We start from the raw sequence: 25,460 nt of genomic DNA, 5'->3' as shown, positions 1-25,460 counted from the left end.
AGGAAAGGATGATATTACGAAGGAATTCTAAAAGAAAAGTTTTCATACAGTCGTAATCAGTTAAAAGTATTACTCCAAAAGAACACCACGAAGTGTAAAACTGAGCATGAACAACTTATGTTTGAGGCTAAGGTCATCCAATCCCATTGAAATTTTTCGGATATACAATGTCAACTCTTTTATCTTACTTTCTTCTTACTTCAGACCGAGCCAAGCCTTTAGGTTGTTTAAGTAGGTTGAGCTAGGTTAGGTTGATCTATTGGAGTAATCTTCGGTTAGATCCTTGCAACGTCATCTAAGTGAGTTTGGGCCTTACCAATAGAATAGGTTCAAGAAGTCAAAAGCGAAGGAGTGAAGCATCCTTACAGTTTTGCGAGTGATATACTTGATAAAAATACAAAAACATCGGCGGGACGATGTTATGAGTTATCCCAAATGCAAACTTGCAGCTGGGTAGATCATCAAACCTAATTTTCACAGGAGAATGACTATACATCATGAAACTAGTCTTAGAACTCACTTTGCTCTGCCGAACCAGGAAGTCGAGAATCAAAACGAACTCATCAATGTGAATTACAGAGACGACCTCTAATTCCAAGGGCTAGGCTGCCGAGCATCTCTGAGAACTGAAGTGCCCCCAGATGCTGCAGGAGAATGTGAGGATGCAATGTAGTTGGTTCCAGATACAGATAGTGTGGGCAGGTTTGGAGGAAGCCCAGATTGCCCGGCCGGAGGTAAACACGACGGACTCCCAGTAACGCTAAAATTTGTTCGGGATGGATGCGAGCCCTGCACATGATGGAATTTTACTTCACTAGAAAAATGATAAAACAGATGAATGTGGCTTGATTTTTCACATCAAGCATAGAGGAGATGGTATGGTTTAAACTTGAGTGATACATTTTTTCTCGGTAGACATCTAGACTCTGACACAGAATGCAACCCACCAAAGAATCGCCTACAACTCTGAAGCTGATTGTTTAATGTAAAAGATCATAATTTTGATAGGAATTCCAAAGAAGTCTTATACTGAATCTAAAGGTACTAAAAATGTGATTGATGTCTTACCGGCCATATAAAAGAACAAGCTCCAACAAGGCAAAAAAAAAGTCTCAGATTAACTACAGAAAATGACCCCAATTCAAAAGAACACGACCAAGCTCATGGTCGAGAAAAAGCCGAGTGGCAGACACCAAACTTCCTCACCCGACCTCTCAATCTCTCTAAAAAATCTATTATTCTAAAACTTTGCCCTTCTTCCTGAGGAGAATTCAAAAGCATCTCTATAAACAGTCCAAGCCCACCGCTAGCAGATATTGTCCTCTTTGGGTTTTCCTTTTTGGGCTTCTCTTCAAGATTTTAAAACGCGTGTGCTAGGAAGAGGTTTTCAAACCCTTATAAAGAATGTTTCGTTCTCCTCTCCAACCGACGTGGGATCTCACAATCCACCCACCTTAGAGGCCCAACGTCCTCTCCAACCGAGCCCTTTGATTATATTTTTTTTCTACTTATTAACATTGTAATAAGTCGTGGGAATTGTACATTCTTACCTGGCCACCCCTCACCCCCACAAGAAAGAAAGAAATAAAATCTTGTATGAGCAAGTTCAGTGATTCAAATAACTAAAATATCAATAAAAATTATTCTTACGTTCCAGAGGCATAAAGTCAACAAAACAAGGATACTGATCATGAACTCATATAAAGCTATAATGAAATGGACGCAAGTCATAGTGACACCAATTACCATATTAGGTTGTATGTGGGCAGGCCTTCTAAGAGGAGACTCTGAAGAAGGCGACGTACTGCAGTTCCGAAGCATCTGACGAGAAAGAACATTCTGGTTCAAAAGATCATCAGCTTCTCCACCTTCAGTATCTCCATTAGCATTCACTTCTGTGGCTACCCTAGGAGCAAGCGGTCTGGTCATCGACCCCGTATCGGCTGAGGCATCCAGTTGAAGAGGAGGAGCAGAAGCGCGAATTTCTGTCCCTTGCAAACTCCTACGCCTTTTTACTTCCTCTTCCACATGGAAGATCTGTCAACCAACACCAAGAAAATGACCTACTTCACTTATCAATCCCATAGGTAGTTAAGGGGATTTTGGTAGCGGACGGGCAAGGTGGAAGGATCAGTAACATACCTGTTTTAACACTTGCACAAGATTATGTTTTGTCTCATTCAAAACTTTTAGCTTCTCTTCAACTTCCTTTTTCCTGTTCTCCTCGACATCTAACAAATCCTCCTCATTTGCCTAACACAGTGACACACATTAATGGAGAAGGTAAAACGAAAGAAACCCGAGGCTGGTATCGAGGCACGAGACCTATATCGACAAGAATCTCGGAAGCTCTTCCTTCAATCCCACAGTTAAAGAAAACAAGAATGCTCTTGATTTTACTTCCATCTACCTCAACTTTCTTATACCAACAAGAACACTCAACAACATTACAAGCTTCGCATACAGTTAGCAATGGTGATCTCAAAACATTCCCAAATATCTCAAAGACTCGTTAAATGGTAATCACTTTATTTTAGATGTAACAAAACTAACTCACCATGTAGAACAATAATGATAATAACAACAAGAACACAACCGCGCCAAAATTCAGGACGAGCCAAAAAAACTGTCATACGACCACTAAAATTTGGAACTCAGGTAAGATCGATAGACTTCAAGCATACACAAAATGAAATGGAAAACAAAAATTGAAAATTAATCGAGGTGGTCATAATCCATACCTCTTTGTTAGGGTTTTCTAATACAGCATGATTTTCCTTGTTAGAATGCGCGCCACCATTTTCCACTGGATCAGAACCTTGCTCGGCAAAGCAAGGTCTCGGGCCATTCACACAATCAAATTCTTCGGCTGATTTTCCCAAACAACCATCGCCAATGTCCGACTGCTTCCTCTTCTTAACATTATTTCTGAGTCCTTCACCGTCTGGTTTAATTGAAGAATTCGAATTAGGATTAGAGTTAGGGGAAGTAGAAACTTTAGCCGGAGAAGAAGAGGCGGTGGCGAAGAGGCGAGAGAGGGCTTTTGAACGACGGTGCAGAAGGGATTTGAAGTCTCTAATAGAAATGTTGTGGATCGGCATAAGCCAGCGACGAGGCACATCGGAGACCCTGTGGAGGTTCCCTCTGTAAAGGGAAATGGCCACCATGGATTCTTCTCGAGCTCTGTTGCTCAATCTCGGATTCCGTTTACGATCCTCCCTCCCTCCAATTTCATAAATTTACAAATTTCCAAAANAAAAAAAAAAAAAAAAAAAAAAAAAAAAAAAAAAAAAAAAAAAAAAAAAAAAGTGAATCTATGTCACAATTTTCTTTCAATTTATAGGATCCGTTATTATTGTTTGTGTTCATATTCTTTTTGTTAAATGAGCTAAATTATTGAAAATATTTGTACTTTATTTTAAAATATTTTAAATTTTCATTTAGTTGGAAATTATCATTACCAACATCCGAAAAGAACTAAATAAATGGCAATTAATCGTAAAGTGGTTCATCTAAGAGATTGAGGAAGTCAAACAAAATCTTGTCCTCTTGATGAAACAAAGTTTCTATGAATGTGTTTTCAGTAGACGATGAAGCTTCAACATCATCGTTTTCAGTCAAGCAATGCATTGCTTCAAATCTATCGTATTGGTACTCAGATTTCTCTTTATTCATCTCGTCTTTTGATATTCCATTTTGTGTTTGGAAAGCATTTTGATTTAACGGAAGCTCAGCTACACTTTCGTGTTCTCGAGGCTCGGAAGGTAAGAATGCGTCTTCGAGAAGAAAATCCTGCCAGATAAAGGCTGAGGAAGAGTTTCTACCACCAGCTGTAGTAGTAGAGGAAGAAGAAGATGAAGATGGTAGATAGCCTTGAGTATTGAAATGGGGTTGAATTGGTTCATTGGAAGTGCAATGTGAGGCTTCTGTCACCAGCTGCATTGCATGCAGCTGAGCCAGAAGATTCAAAGAAGGGTTGGTGTTTAATCGGTGGACGTTGCCATTCGTGAACTTGTCTATCGATGGTTCAGTTTCTGGCAATAGCATCGTCGGCGACGACATAATGACATCGATGCCTCTAAAGAGTTCTTGAGCTGAATTTGAGTGTTGTTCTGGTTTCATATAGGGTGAAGTTTTCAAATCTCTACTGAGAGACCCAATTCTACTGGTGGATCTTGGGAGGCCACCAATGTTTCCATAATCGGCTAAGATTTGGGAGAATGGCTTGTGCGTAACTGGATCGATTCCCATTTCAGAAAGCTTTTTTCGCAGCTTCGTGTTCCAGTAATTCTTCACATCATTATCCGTTCTTCCAGGAAGCTGCTGAGCTATTATAGCCCATCTGCACTCACGCACAAGAATAACACAAAATAATGAGAACAATCATTAGACCTCTTAAGTAACACCTTCTTGTTACTAATGTACCTGCTACCAATTGCTGCATGAAGCCTGATAATCAATTCCTCTTCTTGTGGTGTAAAGTTGTGATGCTTAAGATCAGGCCTCAAGTAACTCGTCCATCTAAGTCTGCAACTCTTCCCACATCTCCTTAATCCTATGAAACATCTCAAACACAGTATCCAAGTTCACAGGAGCATCTACGTATAAAAAATGAACCAAAATCATCAGAAGTTCAAGTGTTAACCTGCTTTCTTTGGAGCCGAGGTCCAATTACTCGTCCCGTGCTTCGATACATAAGCGAGTATCTTTGCATCTTCCTCTGCAGTCCAGAGACCCCTTTTGAGGTTTAGTTTGTCACAGCAAGGAACTCTAACCATATTTTATCCGTTCGTCCTTGAAAACACGTCAAAAAATATGAAATCAAGGGGCGAAATTTGACTTAAAAAACGTTGTTTGAAAATGGTCCTTAAAGGGAATGGGAGGAAGAAATGATATTGTTTAGGAGGTATGATAAGTGTGGAAGCAAGAAAAGCATGGACCTCCTCCACACATCATCTACGTCAACAACAGAGTCTAAGAAGAAACTAGAAATAATGACCTTTCTGTGTCTTGGAATATTTCGAGCAGGTTTGAATCAGGTGAACTATTCGGTTAACCATTCTTTTAATTGCTCGTATTTAATACTCAGTCATGTGCATTGCATCTAAGTAATAATATAAGCAATATCTGCAAGTGATATAAGCAGCAGACCCATCCAACCCATTATATGTAGAGGGCGATTTAAAATGAGTATCATAATACATCTAAAACCCAACTCTTTGGGTTACAATATGAATCAAAAGGTTATTGTACAATGATGGGTAAAAGTATAGAAACACCTTCCATCTTTTGTTGGGTTTTCATTGAATGTGGACATTACTTAAAAAAAATGGACTCTCTAATCTATCATCATCCGTTTGCTCCTTGCTGCACTAACTGCACCAAGATGACTGACTGCTCCAATTGACCTGAGGAAGAAGGAACTCCGATGCTAATATCTTCTGCAGGCACTTACCACAAAATTTATACTTTACTATTTCACGAGCGAAAACTATTAGAACTCATTTGTATCATCTTTCGTTTCTGTGGTTGGAGCATCGTCGAAACCAGAGCCGGGAGCAAGCTCGTTTAGGTCGAGAAGTCTTTTTGATGCACCATCGGTTTCTTCTTGATCTAGGCCGTTCGACTTTTCAGGAGGAGGATTTTTCTCCTCTATGTTCTCTGCATACACTTCATCAGGTTGATCGACTTTCATTACTTGGTCGTCGTCGTCTTCTTCTTCTTCTTCTTCGTCGTCCTCATTGTCAGACTCTCGACTTTCAACTGAATAATCCCCATTCTCATTCTCATTCTCACTAGCATCTGTGTGCTCATCAGACACATTGGCATTGGTCTTTTTAACTTTATTGTTCTCTGGTTCTGATTCTGATAGATCATATTGTCCATAATTTATTTTGCTTCGAGTCGCCCTTCTACTACGTCTAAGACCGGACTGAATCTCGCCAGACGACCTTAACTTTGTTTCCCTCCGTGTACGTCCCCGCAATTTTTTTACTTTTCGTGGCTGGTCGCTATCTTCACTAATGCTCAACGATTCCTCTTCTTCTTCCTCCTCCTCTTCCTCGTTTTCCTCTTCATAGTGATACTCCTCATCGCCTTCTGAACTGCTCGATGTCTTCCTCCTCTGTTTGCGTTTTCGTAAATACTCCTCGTCGTATACAGCTTCACCAACTATGTCATCATCACTGTCGAAATCTGCATCATTATCTGATAATGCTTCCACATAATCCTTTTCTGAATACCGTTGTGGCCTTTGTCTTCGCCTATTGCTAAATGGAAAAACAACAACTTAGAACGAACCTGGTAATAGTTTAAGGTAACAGAAACACAAAGTTTACCATGTTCTATACCTGCGATCCAACTGTTCGGACATATGGTCTTCATCGACGTCGTCATAATCAGGCGACTTGGGAGATAGTGCACTGAAATTGAAGTTTTGAGACGCAAATGATGGACTGCTCCATTTTCCGTTCGCAGAAGGTTCGAGATTTACAGCAGCTTCTCTTCTGTGATTAGGTTCTGGAGATGGTGGCTTACGCCTGACACAAGAGCGAAGATGATACTGTAAGGCCTAGGGAGAAGATGAGGATCTCATAGTAAAGGAGAAAGATACTAAATCCATACTTGGTTGTCTTGATAGCCTCATTGATTGATCGGTCATAATCATCTGCAAAATGAGTACTGGGATATTAGCATATCAGGATTTTGCTTGTTCAGTTCTCATCGAAAAAAGCGTATAAAAAACACGAACTAAAATAGCTAAAAACTTCCCGAAAACGAAAGAACAAAGACCGAACTAAAATCTGCATACCAAAAGTATAAGTGACGGGTTTTCTGTCACGAAGTGAGCGTCCTGGACCAAGCCCGTCGACAAGTGCAAAATTATCCAAGAGAAGAGCTTGTCTATGCTGTTTTTTCAGCAACCTTTCTTTTCTCTGTTAGAATAAGTAAATGCAGCACTTGAGCAAGAATAAGCAAGGATCTGAGGATAAAATCACATCCAGACCAAGTAAATGCAGCACGATCAAGTACCTTATGAACTTTCTCGATCTCGGGAAGCATGTCGATCTTCAACTTTTTCCCAAGTGAAGCCTCTGACCGATTTTTACTCGTGAAAAGCTTTTCCTGCAGCATCATTCATAGAAAGAAGTTCTAACAAGATATTGGATCACAGAGTTCAAAGATTCGGTACGACGCGGTGGCCAGAAAACAACCGTTAAATGGTATACACAAGAACAGAAAAGGTAAGGAACAAAGCTCATCCAATAAAAGATGGAAAAAGAACAAGAAGTGAGTAATGGATACTCATCAAGTTTAGAGACTCACTGATACATCTTGAAATTCATCAAAACTGGTTGCAACAGATTCCCACTGATATGTTGTACAAGGGAGGACCTGTGAACCTTTCTTGGCTTTTTTCAACTCGACTTTCCTAATCTCACGGTACAAACGATGACCAATTATGGGATCATCTTCGTACCTGCAATAACAATTGCCACATGGTCAACACACAAAATAACGCATTTAAAAAGTCGGGATCTTTTGTACCGTCAAAAAAAACATGCCACAATATGATGAGGTTAAAACAAAACTACATTACCAGAAATAAGTTCCATGTGAATCTCCACCGATTCGTTCTTTGCGAAATGCTGAAAGTTGAACTCCATGTTTTAATGAATTTTCGATGTAGCTCCGGATATCTTCTTGCTGCAACAAACAATAGAGCAAAAATGAATAACAATGCCTTAAACCTTGATTACTTGAAAGCTCAGAGAAAAAGGCAATGAATAACAAATTTGATGTTATTAAGAAAACAACAGTACCTCCACTCGAATGTCACATAGCGCTTTCAAGATGACCACACGCATCCCAGGATCAAGAGTTTTATAAACTTCTATTTCGACACTGAACACCCACGACGATTAGGCACATGAAAATGAAGAACATTATTGTATATGGGACAGGAAATCTGTAAGTACTCACCCGTGTGAAGCAACGATAGGCAGATCCCCTTCAGCAACCTGCATAATAGACCAAGGACTGTGGTTCAGATTGGAAGCTGGAAATATAGTATTCTACGACGGTCACGAGAAAGGAATATATGGCTAAATAAGAAAAATAGGGTAGATACCCAGTGCCACCAGTCCCGTAATTTTCTGCACAACACAGTCACCCACGTATCCCGAGTGAGGGCCATTCTTGTAATAGGAGGAATTGCCTGAAAAACAGAGTAAAAGTTATAGGGAGCTCTTGTTGAGAGCAAGAGAAACACATTTTCAAATGAACTAGCAACATAGTTAAGTCTGCATTAGATAACAAGGTTAACATAGAGGTGTGGTGGCAACTTGATCTAAGGATAAAATATTCGATTGATTACCGAAAAACAAATTATACGAACGAAACAAAAGGGTAAAATTTTCAGATCAAAGTAACATGATGCTAAGCAAAGAAAACATGTGACACCCAAGGAGGTCATGCCAAGTATAGTTTTTTCCCGCCTAAGCCCACCGCTAGCAGATATTGTCCTCTTTGCACTTTCCCTTCCGGGCTTTCCCTCAAGGTTTTAAAACGCGTCCACTAGGGAGAGGTTTCCACATCCTTATAAGGAATGCTTCGTTTCCCTCTCCAACCAATGTGGGAGCTCACACTTCCTTTTGATGGTGAGGGCGTTGAACACATGATCTGAGAGAAGAGCTTTGAGCATGCAAACGGGCCATGCGCCCTACTTCAATAACTAAAGTTCATTTCTGAGAACTACATATTGAAATATCATCTAACAGCCAACAAGAAGGGGAAAAGCTTAATTCACCTGACAAACTAAAACTGTGGTGAGCAAGTTATCAATCGACATTGTTTAATTCATCACGTGCTCTAAGTTTTCGATTTCCAAAAAATTAGAAAAGCTCTAAACATCAGAAGGCTAGCAACAAAAAATGGGATGGCTAATCATCTACAATACATATCCACCCAACAGTTTCAAAGTATTAAAAGATTTACCCGGCACACGAGAGCCATTTTACGAACCAAGCCGATACATTAGCATAAAAGCAATCGACAATATAACAGTTAAAAGTTGTTTTTAATCAAACAAAACATCGATCATCGAAAAGAAAAACCAACAATAGCATTCCCTGTCTAGTAAAAACACTTGCAAAAGACTAATTTTCATCATGAACGGTTCACGCACACTCTTTTTTCAATCAGAGAAGTACAAGCTCAGCACAAACATTGGAGTTAAAATTCAAGTTCGAACCTTTAGTAATGGAATGTGTATGTCACTCAAAGTGTCGTTGGGTGCAATCAAGGCCGTCTCAAACTCCTCCACTGTGAACTCATTATGAATATTCAGTAATGGCCTAAAGACCTGCAGCTCACAAAAGAGAAATTGAAGTCATAAACGCAGCAATATGCAAAATTTGGTGATGAAGACATAACTCGCCGAAGCTTACATGCAAGAAATTAAGTACTGACGCCAGTTCCCACTTGGACCGGAGGCTCCAACGCGGCAACTGTGAGGGCGAAGGCTCCTCAACCAGCGGCGTCACGATCTTACTGCATTGCTGCTGCTCTGGAGACTCATCGTTTTGCTGCTCCTTTTTAGGCTTCGGCTTCCGCTCGACCACTGACTGAGCCGCCAACAGCCGCTCGGCAGCACGAATAGTGCAAGCGCGAGAGGGTCGGTTCCTCCTCGTGGTTGGCTGTTCAGTGTTGGTCGTTGTGGTCGTGGTCGTGGGCTCGTTCTCGGCAATAGCCGTTCTGGGGTTGGGGTTTTCGATGTGGGAAAGTGGCTCAGGGGAGGATCGGTCACAAGGGATCGGAGGAGAAGAAGAATCTTGCGACATAGTCGGGGAGATCACGAACGACAAAGCGAGTTAAAGAAGGAAGATTACATGTAAAAGAAACCCAGTTGGGGATATTTGCATTTGAAAGAGAAACGAATTAGAAACAACAAAAGGGGTTAGTTTTAATTGTTAACAGAGAACCCAGAAGCGCAAAGACGAAGATGGAGGACCAAAGGTCCAAACCATCATTGAAGGAAAAGAGTTAGGTTTTTGTATTTCTATGCTAAACGTGTTTGTTTTCTTCCTTGCCTTTTCCCCCCCACAACCAAATGGGGGAAATTTTAACAACACAACAAACACAGAGGAAGGGGAGAGGAAACAGAAATTGTGGAAGATGGGGGGAATAAAGAGATTGAAGGGCTAAGGACACTACCTGGAAATTGGATTTGAGAGCCTTTGAATTTGTTTTTAACGTATCAGTAAATTCCTTTCCCTGAACATGTGTTTCAAACAACCCCCTTTAATAAATCTATCATAAAGATGGAATTTTTATGCTTACCCAACCATTTATGTTTGCTGTGGCTTGTAAGGATGTAAAAGAAAGGGGGAAATAATAAGATAATTTTAGGGTTTTCCTCTCCCCTGCCTCCACCCTTGTGATCCCATTGGTGGGTTACTGTTTGAATGTCCTTTCTTTTCACCCATCAAACTTGTTAATCCAACAAAGTTTAGAACTTTGGGTTTGGTTTTAACAAAAAGGAATAGAAACCCCTTTCATTTTTCTCTTGGAGATGAGTGATTATCATTTTCAATTTCAATGGTGTGTATGGCTCTCTGGGTTTTTCTATATTTACCTTCTACCCTTTTGAGGGGTTTTTGCTGTATTAAAAGTTAACATTGCTAATTAAGGAGTTAAGCTGCTTAATGAACCATTCTAAGCAAAAAGGCAGCTGATCTAAATGAGTCAACTTTCTGCTAAATCCTGGATTTACTTCAGCAAGATCAATTAAATATATTTGTTTTGAAGATTCTTCCTTTTATGTTGGAATTTAATGTAGAGGCTCTCTGTAGCAGTCAGGTTGCAATCATTTTGGGATTTCATCATGAACAGAAATGAAAGCCCAATACCCACACCTTGAATCTGCTTTCAAATCCCATCATAATCACGAGTTTAGAGTGAGCATACCACCTCAAACTCACCGCTAGTAGATATTGTCCGCTATGACCCGTTACATATCGCTTTCAGCCTCATGGTTCTAAAACGCATCTGTTAGAGTGAGATTTTCACACTCTTATAAGGAACTAACCGAACTAATAATTAAGTTAGTCCCTCTTTCATACCCATGAAAGATCTCAATCTCAGTTGAAAATCAGAATTGATGAAATGCCATTTTTAGGATGAACTGACAAGGCCACCTCTGTTGGCTTCGATCAATCAACGTCGATGAAATTTGGTTTGAACAAACCTCTGCAATCAGAGTTTCACTTTTACATCTATGCATTTGGTGATAGGAGCTGCTTTATTATTAGTCTCTCTCCATTTTTCCCATTATTTTTTGTGGCTCAGAGTAATTTTGACAGTCAATCATTCACTCTTTTCATTTGTCTGTTTGCGGATAATGTATGAACACTGAATGCAATACGTCCGTAGAAAACAAATAGAATTTGAATGCAACTTTTGTACACTGTTGGTGCAGCAATCATACACCTAAACATTATAAACACATTTTTCTCTTAACTTTTCACAGTATCAGGCAAATATAGTAGCCAACTATATAAACTCGACAGTAAATCGAGCGAGAGGGAGAAGGGAGAAGCAGGGCTCGAAGAACGAACCGAGCAGCGAACAAAAGTTGAACATAGCCAACCCTGAACTCTGTTCTCCATCAAGTGAACGAGAGGCTTTCATGTCCTCCACGTAGCCATGTAAGAGTCATCCATTTTGGCTGGTTCTTGCTTCTCGACAGCATATGTTGTAGGACTGACGGGCGCTGCAGACATTGGCAGAGACAAACTTGATTTTGCTTTCTATAGAGTTTTAGGAGGCAACCAGATTGGAGTAAAAATGTAACTCTCGCAAACCTCAAGAACAATAGATCAACCACCTTGAAGTACATACAACTAAAACCTTCCAGAAAAAGGGGCCTCATAAGGATATAAGAAAGTTAATGCAGAAACTCAAAAAAGATGAAGATGCACCAAGAATATACACACCTGAAATCTATCCAGCTTCCAGCAACGGGTCGATAATCATTTTGAAAATGGATAACTCCGTAGTATCAAGTTAAATCATGAATAACTCGACATTTCCAATTACTGGATCCCTCCTCAGAATCCCCACCCCTTGTGAACATCTTAGAAAACTCTACTGTCTATAAAGTTAAAGAGAACTGACAAACAAATTGGCTCAGACGCGATAAAGGTGTAGTCTCTCGTATTACAATCGTGTACACAAAAAATTCTATAAGCATGATATATTAGAAGCAAATTTCAGTTGCCAAAGTAATTGGCTGATGAATCTATAGATGAGTATGATAGGCATAATTGCAGGTTGGAAGAACAGGAGGCACTAGTGCTAGAGCTTCAATTTGCAGATTCACACAAGACCCTGCAAAAACTACTTAAAGCAGTGGACCAGTGATGCTGAATCCCACTTGGAAGAAAGGAATGAGACTCGAGTTTTCTTTGAGATTGAGTTCGAGTTTTGTAATGTTCATTATACAACCTACACAACTTCTAAATTTTGCACAAAGTTTTCGGTCATACATTTAAACCAAAGTGAGGTGGAAAGATGAAATCGTCCACCTAAATTAAACAAAGCAGCTCTCACACGTCCATAAATGGAACAAAATACAAAATGCACAACAGATACAGGATTTTCTGTAGAAATTTATCAGAACCTTATCGTCCTTCAAGATGTCACTTGAACATGAGTGTGTGTGTGTTCATGTCAATCTCAGTTTTTACTATCAATGCGATCTAATGTAATGGCGCTTTCATCTCTAAGCCAGACCAAATCACTCCACAAGAAGAACTATAATTCAATCATTTCCTCCTTAAATATAGATGATTATGCATATATGCCTACCTCTGCAGGTATGCTAACACATAATATTGCTTGTCCTCCAGAATTCAAACATAATCGGCCTACAACAATCCAAGAAAGGAAGATTAACAGCATATCACCAATTACTTAGCTAACAGTGACCAGGAAATAAATAAGATTTGAGGGGGCCTGCTACTATAATGGCACCGAATATAGTATTTGCGTGTACCACCAAATATTTCAGGAGCAATTGTTGGCAATAGTGACCACTAATTAGGGCTGAATGCCCTAATTACGTATTCAAGATAAATAAATTACCCATAATCATGTTAATTGAATTTCAAACTCGGGGAAGATTTACCTTCCCACTAGGGAAATTCCGAACGCCAGTGACAACGTTAGCCGTGTCGAAGAAGCTCTGAGCATGAGCAGCCACCGACATGGAAAGGCACATAGCGAGACCCGGCGGCCGAAGGGAGACCCCAGCAACGGAAGCCTAGGTTAGAAAGTAGCCCAAGAATCACTGAATTACACCGGCCAAGGGAACAAACCACGGCCCACGACCACCATCATTAACGACGACCTACTAGTGCATTGAATCCATAGGCTAGCTTCTGTTGATACCCATTAGATGTTTCACCTGGAAGTCTCCGATTCCAGTTCCATTGAATTGAACATGCTTTGCCCACTTCCTCTTCCCCCCGCCCTCTCTCTGGTCGTCGCTTGAGGCTTAACAAACTCCGATCTCAAGTTCATTTCAATTCTGCCTGGATCATCTTCGATTGGGAATTTTCCGATTCGATCCAGTTCGGAGTCTACCGTAATTGCCCGCGAATTACTCTGCCAAAAGGGATAGAAAACCGCCATTTCAAGCGGTGGTGGGATCAAAGATTAAAATCTTGCCCGTTCTGATTCCTTTCTTTTTCGACTTCTTTTAGGACAAGAAACCAATTTTGATCGGTCTCGTATTATATATTACTTTTTTATCCTATAAAAATCATCACTTTCATCAAATTAGAGCTAAATTTAAAATAAATGTGGTTATTTTAGCATTAAAAATTAAAAAATTTAAGATTTTTTACTCAATTTATGGGTAAAAACATTATGTGGGGTCAATAAGATAACAATATTGTAAAAGCTTAGACAAAATACACCGCAAATTTCCTTCCATAATTCTATAAAATTCTATAAGCAATCTTGTGATCCTCATTCTCTCTGGTAACTTCAACTGAGACGTTCGGCTCTACTTTGCAAAGCGTAAAATCTCCTGGTTCGAAAGAAGAGAGCAGCAGCTACCAGAAATCCCACGAAAGCCACGACGGCCATGACTAGAAAAGACACCGCAAAACAGTGTGTGCCAGAGCAGGACCCATGTTCTCCGGCAGCTTCCCTGTCGTAGATGTAACCGATCACTTTAACAGAAAAAACGTACGACCCCAGAGGGCTGGCTGTGGCTATGGCGTTGAAAATAGTCCCCATATGCTCTATCCCAAATATGTCCGAAGTAATTGAGGGCATGAGCGACCACTGTGAGCCGTAGCATATGCCAACAAGAGTTGAACCCACGTAAAGATTTCCAGAGAAACTTGAGGCGATCACGAGGTGCCCACCGCTCATTATGAGTAGAGTGATTGCCATTAACAATGGCCTGGCACAGCCGTATGAGTGGAGAAGATAATCAGAGGCGTAACCAGCTCCAAAACGTCCAAGAAAGTTCCATATACTCCATAAGGAAACAAATGTCTTCGTCTCTGTTACTGTGTAGCCAAGAGACTGGCCAAGCTGTGTCATGTTGTTTATTGTGGCTAATCCAGAACCCATTCCACACACCATGGCTGTAAACAACAGCCAGAAGTTTATAGTGCATAAAGCTTCCAACACATTCATGGCTTGTGGGGTACTAGAGCTTGCAACAGCCATTATCTGGCCATCGTCCCTGGGCAACTCGTGATACTCAACAAGATCCTCTGTATCCACTGACTTAGATTTGTTAAGAACATGGGTTTTTTCGGTCCCTTTTAAGTCCTCCCTCCGAGCATTAATTGCGATTCCAAGAGGAGCAGAAAGAAGAATTAGGAGTATGGAGAATGTGAAGGAACGAGTCGATGATGGAAGGGAGAAAGTGTTGTCCAAAATGATGACAGCCATTAGGTAAAAAGCAACTATCACGGCATGCGCTGACAATGAGTCCAAATGCTTCCTCTCGTTTTTAGACTCTGTTCTGTCAATTCTGATAAACCACATGAACATGATGGAAAGAAGTGTGGGCAAAACCGCCAGCAAGAGGAGAAAATTGCTTGGTTCTCCATTGCAAATCGTGTTATAAACTTGGATTACCAGTGCTCCACTTAGACCAAGATATCCCTATACAACAACAAAAAACGCACACATTTAAAGAGTTCCTTCAACTGTTACAAATAGTATTAGAGCCTAACACCGTTCCTTTAACAGTTACAAATGGTATCAGAGTCTAACACCGGGCGATGTGCCAGCGATGAGGCTAAATCTCGAAGGAGTAGATATAAAGCTGTGTGCTAGTGAGGACGCTAGTTCCAAAGGGTGGATTGTGAGATCACATGTGAGGAGGTTAAATTCCGAAGGGGTAGACATGAGGCTATGTGCCAGTGAGGACGTTGGGTCCCGAAGGGGTGGATTGTGAGATCCCCATGTGAGGAGGCTAAATCCCGAAGGGGTAGACATGAGACTGTGTGCCAATGAGTACGCTGGTTCCCGAAGGGATGGATTGTGAAATCCCATGTGAGGAGGCCAAAGCCCGAAGAGGGTAGACATGAGACTGTGTGCCAGTGAGAACGCTGGTTCCGGAGGGGTAAATTGTGAAATCTCATGTGAGGAGGCTAAATCTCGAAGGGGGTAGACATGAGGTTGAGCACCAGTGAGGCTAAATTGTGAGATCGCATGTTAGTTAAAGAGGAGAACAAAACATTATGTTACAAATGGTATTAGAGCTAGATAACAGGGGATGTACAAGCGAAGAAACTAAATTAAGCTGTGTGTCAGCGAGGACGCTCTATCCTGAATAGGTGAATGGTGAGATCTCATGTGAGCTTGAGATGTTAGTTGGGGGAGGAGAACAGGGGAAACAGTACAAAACCAATGGTTACAGGTAATTATGAGCATAAATTGGAAAGTAGATACTCTACGGTATTGAATAATACGACAAGGGTAAGAAGGATTCAGAACTAAGGGTTTGGGTTGGTACCTTCATGATGCCCACAATCGTGCCGCTATAGTTCTTGAAATTGTGCACGCCAGTTACCACATTCGCCGTACTGAAAAACGTTTGCGCATGTGAAGCAAGCAACATGAAGAAGCACATCACTGGAACCGACGGCCGATCGATCAGTCCGGAGACAGCGGCCCACATGAAAATATATCCGAGGAAGCACTGAACCGCTCCCGCCGCGTACACCATCCATGGCCCAACAAAGGGTCGGCGGGGGAAGGTGGAAGTGACAGCAGAGCAAAGAAAGCCAGAAATGATGCCGGCGTTGGTGCCGATGTCCTTGAAAACGGAAACGGTGCCAAGGGTGGATTGGTCGTAGCCCTGTGAGGACTTGAGAGCCGACGAGTAGATGCTGAAGGTGGCAGCACCGCAGCTGCATTGGATCCAAATCGCAAACGCCGTTGCAATCCATTTACTGGCCATAAACCCCGATGCTTCCATCTCCGGCGGTGGGTTCTTCTTCTGGCTCTCGTTCTTCGTTGTAAAGTAGAAGCATTTCAGTGTTGTAGGCGGTATACGTGTTCGGTCAGGAATTGATTTGATTGTGTGGCTCATGTTTGGTCTTTTTTTAATTTTTATTTTGACTTTTGTCGGAAAATTGGTGAAATCGATCCCATCCCATATTCTTGGAGGCAAGTCTGACTCGGAGTATGACATTTGTCTTCATTTGTCAGGCCCAGTTATCACAATTGAGCCCAAGTAGAGGCGAAAACGGGCTTGGACATACAAATGGGTTCGACCCGGTGGGCCAGCAGCCCCATCTAATTAGTAATTAATTAAAACATTAAAATTTATATTTGATTCTGTTATAAAAAGTTTATTAAAAGAATTATATTTTTATATTAAAGAATAAAACGTGAGGAGAGCACACTTTAGAGAAGTAACATGATTAAATGTAAGCAAAAAACGGGACTATAGAAATGAAAATGGGAGGCGAGGCACGTGGAGGCACGAGCAAAGCACGTATGAGGCCATCCCGACACACGCAATCAGATCTGGACAAAGACTGACGTGGCCCCACCACACGTGATGACAAGGTACGGACGGCATGAACATAGCCCTTTTTAGTTTTCCTCCGACATTTTTTTGTTTATTCTAATTATTTTTGTAAATCAATTACCTTAAAGAAAGTCTACGTCCAAAACAAACCCCAAATGATTGACAGCATGTACTCCACGCGCTTCTCTCGCACGTGGTTTTCCACACTTTCAAAATTAGATGTCTGATTAATTAGATTAATTTATTTTTTAAATGATTAATTGAACATTGAATAATTGGCTACATTTGTTACTTGAAGAGAACTCCCATTCAAATTTATATATTTTTCATATATATATATATATATTAAAATCTCAAATTCTTCTAAAAATATAATGTCGGGTTGACCTTAAATTTATTATTGTCTAAATATTAGAAATAGAAGGAAAAAACTTTAAAACTTTTAATTTAGTTTATCCTAATTACATTGCACAGTTATTTATATATAAATTTACCATAGTTTATATACTAAAAACTATAGTTGAATTATGTAACCTATTTTCATATAAGAGAACATGGAAGTTGTCATTTAATTTATTTTTAATAGGCATTTAATTTCCTAAAAATACATTATAATTTAGAAATACAGCTATGAATTATTATTGTAAACCATATTATATATAAGTTATAAAATTTTAAATCCTTGACCAAGATCTGAAAGGGCGAGGAGGGACAAAAGATTTATTTTAATATTTTTTTTTTTTTTAACAAAAAAAAAACACAAATAAAAAGATTCAAAGTTTACTTTTTAATCTGACGTCATATTGTTTGTATTTTAAAACTGATAAAGAAAATTTATATGCCAAATAAATTCGGTGAGATTTTAAAGAATAAAAACGTAATTGACCCAATAAAATTTGAAGGAAAAATGTAAATATATAATAAAACATCTGATTTTTTTTGTTTAAATATAAAAATTGATGTAAATTCAAAACGATGTTCAGATTCAAATATAATGTAAAATACTAATTAAAAAAAGTCAATAGTCAAAAAATAAAAGTGATGCATTTTAAAAAAAGTAATATTTCGGTTTATATATATATATATATATATATATAATTATGTTATGCATTGAAAATCCCTTTAATTCTTTTTGAATATATATTCCGAAGCTTGAAGCATATGGGTTGTTGTATAAATAAATTAACTAAGGTGTTGATGAATAATTGAAATTATTTATTTATTTAAAATTAAGATTTATGAATTTCTTTCTTTTTTTTAATCCATATTTGTTCCGTTGGGCCATTTTGAAATCGAATTGGTATGTATTATTTTTAAAAGAAAAGTTGGGCTATCTTTATATACTATATAATTGGAGTTGTTTTATTATTAAATAACATAGTAGGTGTATGTATTCTGAGTCCAATAATCCTTCCATATATTCCTTATAATTTTAATTTTTACTAGCGAGATTTNTGTCTCCGCCCTCGTCACTTGTTTTAATCTTATCCCTACACAAATTTTTATTTATTTTTGCAGTCATTTGCCAAAATTTCTCACAAAATAATAATAATAATAATAATAATAATTATTGGGGATTGAATTCTCCTATTTATTTTTTCATTGTATATATAATATATATTTAATAGTTACATGGGGTAAGCAATTGTTGTTGTCTTTTTGCTTGCATCATATATAACATCAATTTCAATATTTCAAATCTCGATTTTAAAACTCTCTTTCGAAATTTTCCTGCCCCTGATTTCTAAAAAATTTTTCTTGAACTGGGGTTAGAGATTCGAGCATACGTCGTTTAGCCGTAGGTGATGCGAGAATGAATTTCGAAATATTTGCGCCCCCGTTTTCTAAAACTTTCTTCTTGAACTGAGACCAGAGGCTCGAGCCTACGTTGCTTGGCCGATAATGAATTTACTTAACTCACTTGTTGTGAAGTGTGAAGTAAGTGCTGCGCAATTGCAAGTCGGCTCTAATCGAGTTGGTACTCGAGGGGGGGAGAGAAAGGAAATGAAAAGGAATTGGCGGTTGGCCCGTTGGGCGTTAGGTACAACGTCTCCATCACTCACTTTCCGTGGGCAACCAATCCATTTTCGAACCGATCAAGCCTCCAATTAAAAAACCTCAAAAACTGGCATTAAAAAAACTTTTAGTTCCACTGCAGAGAGAGAGAGAAGACTTTGGGAGGGAGATTCCTTCATAAACCTCCCCCATTCACCCCCTCCCCTCCTTCCGGATGCCAAATCTCTCTTCCTCTTCTTTCATGGGCGTCGGATTCCCCCTCCGACCTACCGGACCTTTATCTTCCTTGCATGGACGGCGCCACCGCCGCCTCTCTTGATCGCTCCTCCCACGCAAATCAATATCATGAAACGCCGGAAGCGCCCGAGGATTTCTACTCCGATTCCGGACTCTCACATCTTCCGCTGGCCGAGGCTCCGGTTCTAGTGCTTATTAAATTCCACACAGCGCTGCGATCCGAGCTTGCGGATTTACGGCGCGTGACGTTGGCCGCGGCGGAGAGTGGGTGTTATGGCCGGGAGTTCGTGTCGGAGTTGATCCGGAGAGTTGAGTTTCTGAAACTTGCTTATAAGTATCATTGCGCCGCCGAGGATGAGGTAAGGGTTTCCATCTATTACTTATACGTATCGTTTCGTTACTCATAAAAACTGCGATCCAAAATTTGCGTTATGTTTTGTATTTCATTTCTTCTGGATTCGNTTTTTTTTTTTTTTTTTTTTTTTTTTTTTTTTTTTTTTTGAAGTATAGTCCACGTAATTATTTTGATAAATATGTTGCAATTAATTGAATAAGATATTAATTAATTTAAGTTTGAATATGTGAGTTAATATGATAATGTGGACATATAATGGAGCCACGTCGGAACAATGTAACGAGGTGGAGGAAGATTAAGGCGATAAAATAATAATAAACATCAAATGATTTAATAATTTTAAATTTAGTTGATACTTAAAAACTAAAATAGTTGGTAATCTATGCGCCATAACTCCTCCAAATATTAATTCTACAAATTTTTATATACTTATTTAAAATACAAATCAAATTACCTTTTTGTCCCATCTTTTAGTTAATATAACCATTCAGAATAAATCTCATTATTAGTAATAAAATTATATACTATGGATTAAGATTAAGGTTCAAAATTTTAAATTAGACTTTTTTTAATATCTTAAAAATAATATTTTGCGCACTTTTTTAGTTCAAATTGATTTAGTTATCATTTTAAAATTTTAATTGATACAAAGAAAAAATTGTCACAAAAAATTACTGTCATTAATAGAAGATTTTAGGTCATATTTAATATCTATCTAATTCTTTATTTTCTATCTCCTTTCTAAAATTATTTTCAAAATTGAAGTTAAAAAAAAAAAAAAAAATTAAAAATTGTTTATTTTTTAAATAAAATTTTTAGCTAGAAATGTAAATGTTTCGGAGAAAATCATTTTCAAATAGCAAATAAAAAATGAAATCATTATTAAATAATCCCTTAATATTTTGATTTAGAGTTATATAATGTTACAATAATTTATATATATTCCTTTTTTTTTTTCAAAAAAATATAGATAGCGATATAAACCCTAAGCCCTAAGAAATATTAAATTATGATTAATCATTTTTGCTTTTATAATTTGGGTAAGTATGAGAAAAAGAAAATTAAAAGAGGATCATATTGATCCAACTGACTCTCAGCAATGGTATGATATTGTCCACTTTGAGTATAATGGCAAACTTCATAGCAATGGAGATAGTATTCCTTAATTATAAACAATGATAAATGGATATCGATGACTTTCATTGTTATGATATGATTAAATGGCAGGTTGTATTCCCAGCTCTTGATGTACACACAAAAAATGTAATCTCCACGTATTCTCTGGAGCATGAAAGCTTAGATGGCCTCTTCGCCTCCATTTCTGAACACTGTGAAGAAATCAATGCAGAGAACAAAGATATCTCCAAGCCATTTCAGGAACTGGTTTTCTGTTTGGGCACAATTCAAACCACCATTTGCCAGCATATGATCAAAGAAGAACAACAGGTTTTTTTAGTTCCTCTTCCTCTTCCTCTTCCTCTTCCTTTTATGTTCATCTACTTAATTTAATGTAGTCGGCGTTCATCGATATATACGACCGTCCATTTCCAGGTTTTTCCGTTGCTGATGAAACAGTTCTCTGCAAGAGAACAGGCGTCACTTGTGTGGCAATTCATTTGCAGTGTGCCGATGATACTATTGGAGGAGCTTCTGCCATGGATGATGTCTTTTCTTCCATCGGAGCAACAATCGGAAGTCGTAATCTGCCTACGAGATGTAGTGCCGAACGAGAAACTTCTGCAAGAGGTATAGCCTGCGAGCTGGCTAGGTTTTCCATGTCGCCCCTACCGAAAGCATCAGTAATAACAAACCTAATGTTTCTTTGTGAAGGTGATAATGTCTTGGCTTGGCAACAGTGAGGCGCCTTGTAGAGATGTAGAAGCAGAAGTTATGAAGGTGCATTCATCTCAGGACAGTGGACAGAGCCCCGTCGATAGCCTCCACCTCTGGCATGGTGCCATTATGAAGGATCTGAAGGAAGTTCTAAAATGTCTATTCCAACTCAAGAGCTGCTCGTCAACAGCTCTTTCTAATCTTGATTCCTTGGTTGTCCAAATAAGGTTCCTGGCTGATGTAATTCTTTTTTATCGGTAACTATAACTTCCCTTCGAACACTCGATACTCAATCAGATTCAGCCCTAGAATTTCTGAATGTTTCTTCTTATGAGGATTTCTGGTTCACAGAAAGGCATTGGAGAAATTCTTTCGTCCAGTGTTCAATCAATATTCCGACGCATACCTAATCTCCTCCGACCAGGCATTTCTTAGTGATAGTCATATTGAAGCCTTACAACGGCTGCTGCAGCATGGTGCCCACGACACTATACCTTTGAGCAGCTTTTTGGAAAAATTGTGCTGGGACATGGAGTCGTTTGTTGTACGAGTTAGCAAACAGTTCATTTTTCAAGAAACGAAGGTATGAACTCTGCTTTCGTCGGTTTTTTTTACTTTACTGAGATAATGAACAACATTGATCAATGACTTCCCCTCGGTTTTGATTCAAAAACGAATAACCTGCAGGCCTTTTAATTGCCGTTTGACTCTTAATAGCTATTTGTCAGGTGCTTCCAGTGATTAGAAGGAGCTGCAGCCATAAAATACAGCAACAGCTTCTGTATATGAGCCTCCGCACCTTGCCACTTGGGCTCTTGAAGTGTATTGTTGGTTGGTTTTCAACTCACTTATCTGAGGAAGAAATGAGATCTGTACTTCACACCAAATCGAAGGGAGATCTTCGGGTCAACAATGCGCTTGTTGCCCTCTTACATGAGTGGTTACGAATTGGCTACTCGGGCAAAACTTCGGTCGAACAATTTGGACAAGAATTGCAGAAAATTTTTCAAACCAGAAGCTATTTGTTGCATGGACAGGTGGATCAAACGAAGGGAGTTGTTGGAACTTTATCCTTGAGCTCAAATGTTCAATCTCATAAGGGCTCAAACTCTGAGGAAATTGGATTACTTTCCAACAACAAGAACAAGGGTTTCATGTCGCATTCTTCACCTGATGGTTCTTGCACTGCTTCAGTGTATGGAACATCTTATTCTAGTGGAATCAATCTGCAGATACATTTTCCAGGAACAGTGAAGGTGCCATGTCCTTACACTAAACATCTTTATGAGGAACGACCACATTCTGCTTCTAATCAGCCAAAACCAATAGACCTCATTTTCTTCTTCCACAAAGCTCTCAAGAAAGAATTGGATTACTTTGTTCTTGGTTCGGCTAAGATGGTTGAAAATGTTGGGATCTTGACAGAGTTTATCAGGCGGTTCCAATTGGTAAAATATTTATACCAAATCCATACGGATGCTGAGGACCAGATTGCTTTTCCAGCATTGGAGAAGAAGGGAAAGTTCCAAAATATTAGCTACTCCTACTCCATTGATCATAAACTTGAAGTACACCAATTCAGTACAATATCCCTCATTCTTAATGAAATGTCTGAATTGCACGCTTCGATTTTTTATGGCAATACTGATAGGAAAATGTTTGGTCACCGGCAGCTCTGTCTGGAACTCCATGATATGTGCCAATCGCTGCACAAGTCGCTCTCTGACCATGTTGATCGTGAAGAAATTGAGCTTTGGCCCTTGTTCAGAGAATTCTTCTCAATCGAAGAGCAAGAAAAGCTCATTGGAGCAATATTTGGCAGAACAAAAGCTGAAATATTGCAAGATATGATACCTTGGCAAATGGCATATTTAACACCTTCTGATCAACATGACATGATGTCTATGTTCCACAAGGTTACAAGGAATACAATGTTCAATGAATGGTTAAGAGAGTGGTGGGAAGGTTATGACCATGAGAGAGTGACAGCTGAGGTGGCAACTACTACTCCCTCATTGACTTCAGATCCCTTGGAAATCATCTCAAAATATCTTTCCACGGAAGTAACTGATGTATGTGAAGGAAATGTTTTTGGAAAACCCATCACCTCAGAACAGAATGAAGGTCAATGGCATGCAACCGATGTCGAGAAGGCGGTAATATTCAACTTGAATGATGAAACAAAAGATTTTGATGGCAGCCAACGTAACAAAACATTTGAAGAATGCACAAAACTTGTTTCTCATGGGGATGTTGATAGGGATGCTGATGTTATCACAGAACATATGATCGATACAGAACGACCTGAAGAACATGAGAAATCAATCCAACATGACCACCTTCTTACAATTAGTCAAGAAGATCTGGAAGCAGCAATAAGAAGGGTCTCGAGAGACTCATCCTTAGACCCCAAAACTAAATCCTATATGATACAGAATTTGCTAATGAGGTTGGTAAGAAGTGCTCGTTCAATTTCGATTAGTGGTTGGCAGGAGAGTACCCCCTTCCCCTCCCATGGTCTCTATTTACAATAAGCTTTTGTGCTTTCTACCTGCTGATGAAATTTGACTCAAAGTTCACTATTTTGATACCGTCTCAGCCGTTGGAATGCCAAGCACCATACCCAATTAGAGACGAACGTTACAACGGAAAGCCAAGGATTTGCAGGTCAGTATCCATCCTATAAGGATTCTTTGAAGAAAGAATTTGGTTGCAAACATTACAAAAGAAACTGCAAGCTTCTAGCTCCATGTTGCAACCAACTACACACATGCATACATTGTCATGATGAGACAACCGATCACTCGTTGGATAGGTAATTAAATGACCTGCATGATCTCGGTTTGCTTCTTATTTCTTTAGTTAGTTAAAGAGGTCCTTACACTCTATCATTTTGACATTCATCTATAGAAAATCCATCACAAAGATGATGTGCATGAACTGCTTGGTAGTTCAGCCTATTGGCAAGACATGTTCAACCGTCTCTTGTGGCAATTTGTCAATGGGAAAATATTTCTGCAAGATCTGCAAACTATTTGACGATTCTAGGTATGTTTATCTTAATGACGTGATTCATGTGATTATCTTTTCTCCTTTCTAGCTGTCTAATTAGGCATTGGATGATTAAAGCTTTGAGTTTTTGTTGAATAGAGATATCTACCATTGTCCATACTGCAACCTGTGCCGAGTGGGAAAGGGATTGGGGATTGACTACTTCCATTGCATGAACTGCAATGCCTGCATGTCCCGTGCACTCTCAGTTCATGTTTGCAGAGAGAAGTGCCTTGAAGACAACTGCCCTATTTGCCACGAATACATCTTCACTTCCACCCTTCCAGTCAAGTCCCTCCCATGTGGCCATTTGATGCATTCAGCATGTTTTCAGGTACCCTCTGTCTCTCAGAAGCTTTGCACAGGATGAAACACTCAGATGAATTTACTAATATAACCTTCTGTTGTCCATAGGAATACACCTACACACATTATACCTGCCCTATCTGTAGCAAGTCACTGGGAGACATGCAGGTTGGTTACAACCTATGGCTTAGAAATTATTGCATTGTAGCTAGTTTTTGAGCTCTTTTATCTTCAACCACTTAATTACCCTTTGCCATGCAGGTGTACTTTGAGATGCTGGATGCATTGTTGGCTGAAGAGAAAATTCCAGATGAGTATTCTGGGAAAACTCAGGTTCGTCTTTAATTAATAATTGATCTTTTTGAAGCCTTTTGAACGTTTAGCCAAAATGTGGACTGATACATAGATGAAATTGGCAGGTCATACTGTGCAATGACTGTGAGAAGCGTGGAATGGCAGCATTCCACTGGTTGTACCATAAATGTCCCTTCTGCGGTTCATATAATACTAGGGTATTGTAATTCTACTGGATATTGAATAATCGATCGATTCTTTCCAAGCACATTGTAGAAGGATGAGCTTGTCTGGAGT

At 39.2% G+C, this 25,460-nt stretch overlaps 5 protein-coding genes and 1 long non-coding RNA gene across 10 annotated transcripts; 1 reads left to right on the top strand and 5 right to left on the bottom strand.

Moving 5' to 3' along the window:
- Positions 1-296: 296 nt before the first annotated feature.
- On the bottom strand, positions 297-3,255 carry LOC111780276. 2 transcript variants are annotated; one of them, XM_023660631.1, is made up of 5 exons: positions 2,742-3,255; positions 2,143-2,253; positions 1,747-2,037; positions 901-972; positions 297-789 (listed from the first exon to the last, which is right to left on the bottom strand). In XM_023660631.1, the coding sequence occupies exons 1-5, from the start codon at positions 3,165-3,167 to the stop codon at positions 589-591; spliced, it is 1,101 nt and encodes a 366-aa protein (XP_023516399.1). In that variant the 5' UTR covers positions 3,168-3,255; the 3' UTR covers positions 297-588. The 2 variants fall into 2 exon arrangements, with proteins under 2 accessions (XP_023516399.1, XP_023516400.1); XM_023660632.1 differs by lacking the exon at positions 901-972.
- LOC111780274 (DDT domain-containing protein DDR4-like) lies at positions 510-10,512 on the bottom strand. Of its 3 annotated transcripts, XM_023660627.1 has the most exons (13): positions 9,450-10,509; positions 9,254-9,364; positions 8,132-8,218; positions 7,984-8,021; positions 7,824-7,905; positions 7,601-7,707; positions 7,327-7,480; positions 7,033-7,125; positions 6,812-6,935; positions 6,625-6,667; positions 6,351-6,539; positions 5,493-6,269; positions 510-524 (listed from the first exon to the last, which is right to left on the bottom strand). In XM_023660627.1, the coding sequence occupies exons 1-12, from the start codon at positions 9,840-9,842 to the stop codon at positions 5,495-5,497; spliced, it is 2,196 nt and encodes a 731-aa protein (XP_023516395.1). In that variant the 5' UTR covers positions 9,843-10,509; the 3' UTR covers positions 510-524; positions 5,493-5,494. The 3 variants fall into 3 exon arrangements, with proteins under 3 accessions (XP_023516395.1, XP_023516397.1, XP_023516394.1); XM_023660629.1 differs by lacking the exon at positions 510-524 and having other exon boundaries at positions 5,135-6,263; positions 9,450-10,512; XM_023660626.1 differs by lacking the exon at positions 510-524 and having other exon boundaries at positions 5,135-6,269.
- On the bottom strand, positions 3,444-4,807 carry LOC111780275 (transcription factor MYB35-like). The gene is made up of 3 exons (XM_023660630.1): positions 4,646-4,807; positions 4,426-4,555; positions 3,444-4,342 (listed from the first exon to the last, which is right to left on the bottom strand). The coding sequence occupies exons 1-3, from the start codon at positions 4,776-4,778 to the stop codon at positions 3,493-3,495; spliced, it is 1,113 nt and encodes a 370-aa protein (XP_023516398.1). The 5' UTR covers positions 4,779-4,807; the 3' UTR covers positions 3,444-3,492.
- Positions 10,513-11,426: 914 nt separating the features above from the next.
- Positions 11,427-13,776, bottom strand: LOC111780273. Of its 2 annotated transcripts, none has more exons than XR_002812825.1 (3): positions 13,190-13,776; positions 11,997-12,929; positions 11,427-11,910 (listed from the first exon to the last, which is right to left on the bottom strand). It is a non-coding gene; the product is annotated as an uncharacterized LOC111780273 (long non-coding RNA). The 2 variants fall into 2 exon arrangements; XR_002812826.1 differs by having other exon boundaries at positions 11,427-11,903.
- A 111-nt stretch (positions 13,777-13,887) lies between these two features.
- On the bottom strand, positions 13,888-16,557 carry LOC111779750. The gene is made up of 2 exons (XM_023659873.1): positions 16,049-16,557; positions 13,888-15,192 (listed from the first exon to the last, which is right to left on the bottom strand). The coding sequence occupies exons 1-2, from the start codon at positions 16,511-16,513 to the stop codon at positions 14,053-14,055; spliced, it is 1,605 nt and encodes a 534-aa protein (XP_023515641.1). The 5' UTR covers positions 16,514-16,557; the 3' UTR covers positions 13,888-14,052.
- Positions 16,558-19,239: 2,682 nt separating this feature from the next.
- On the top strand, positions 19,240-25,431 carry LOC111779749 (zinc finger protein BRUTUS-like At1g74770). Its single transcript, XM_023659872.1, has 12 exons — positions 19,240-19,683; positions 20,907-21,125; positions 21,231-21,425; positions 21,510-21,769; positions 21,864-22,095; positions 22,241-23,961; positions 24,112-24,327; positions 24,423-24,560; positions 24,663-24,897; positions 24,978-25,037; positions 25,131-25,202; positions 25,289-25,431. Exons 1-12 carry the CDS (start codon positions 19,378-19,380, stop codon positions 25,388-25,390), a joined length of 3,756 nt encoding a protein of 1,251 aa, XP_023515640.1. The 5' UTR covers positions 19,240-19,377; the 3' UTR covers positions 25,391-25,431.
- Positions 25,432-25,460: the final 29 nt, after the last annotated feature.

Source organism: Cucurbita pepo, chromosome LG18 (assembly GCF_002806865.2).
Source record: "Cucurbita pepo subsp. pepo cultivar mu-cu-16 chromosome LG18, ASM280686v2, whole genome shotgun sequence".
Classification (NCBI taxonomy): Eukaryota; Viridiplantae; Streptophyta; class Magnoliopsida; order Cucurbitales; family Cucurbitaceae; genus Cucurbita; species Cucurbita pepo.
This window is presented reverse-complemented; position numbering and strand designations above follow the sequence as displayed.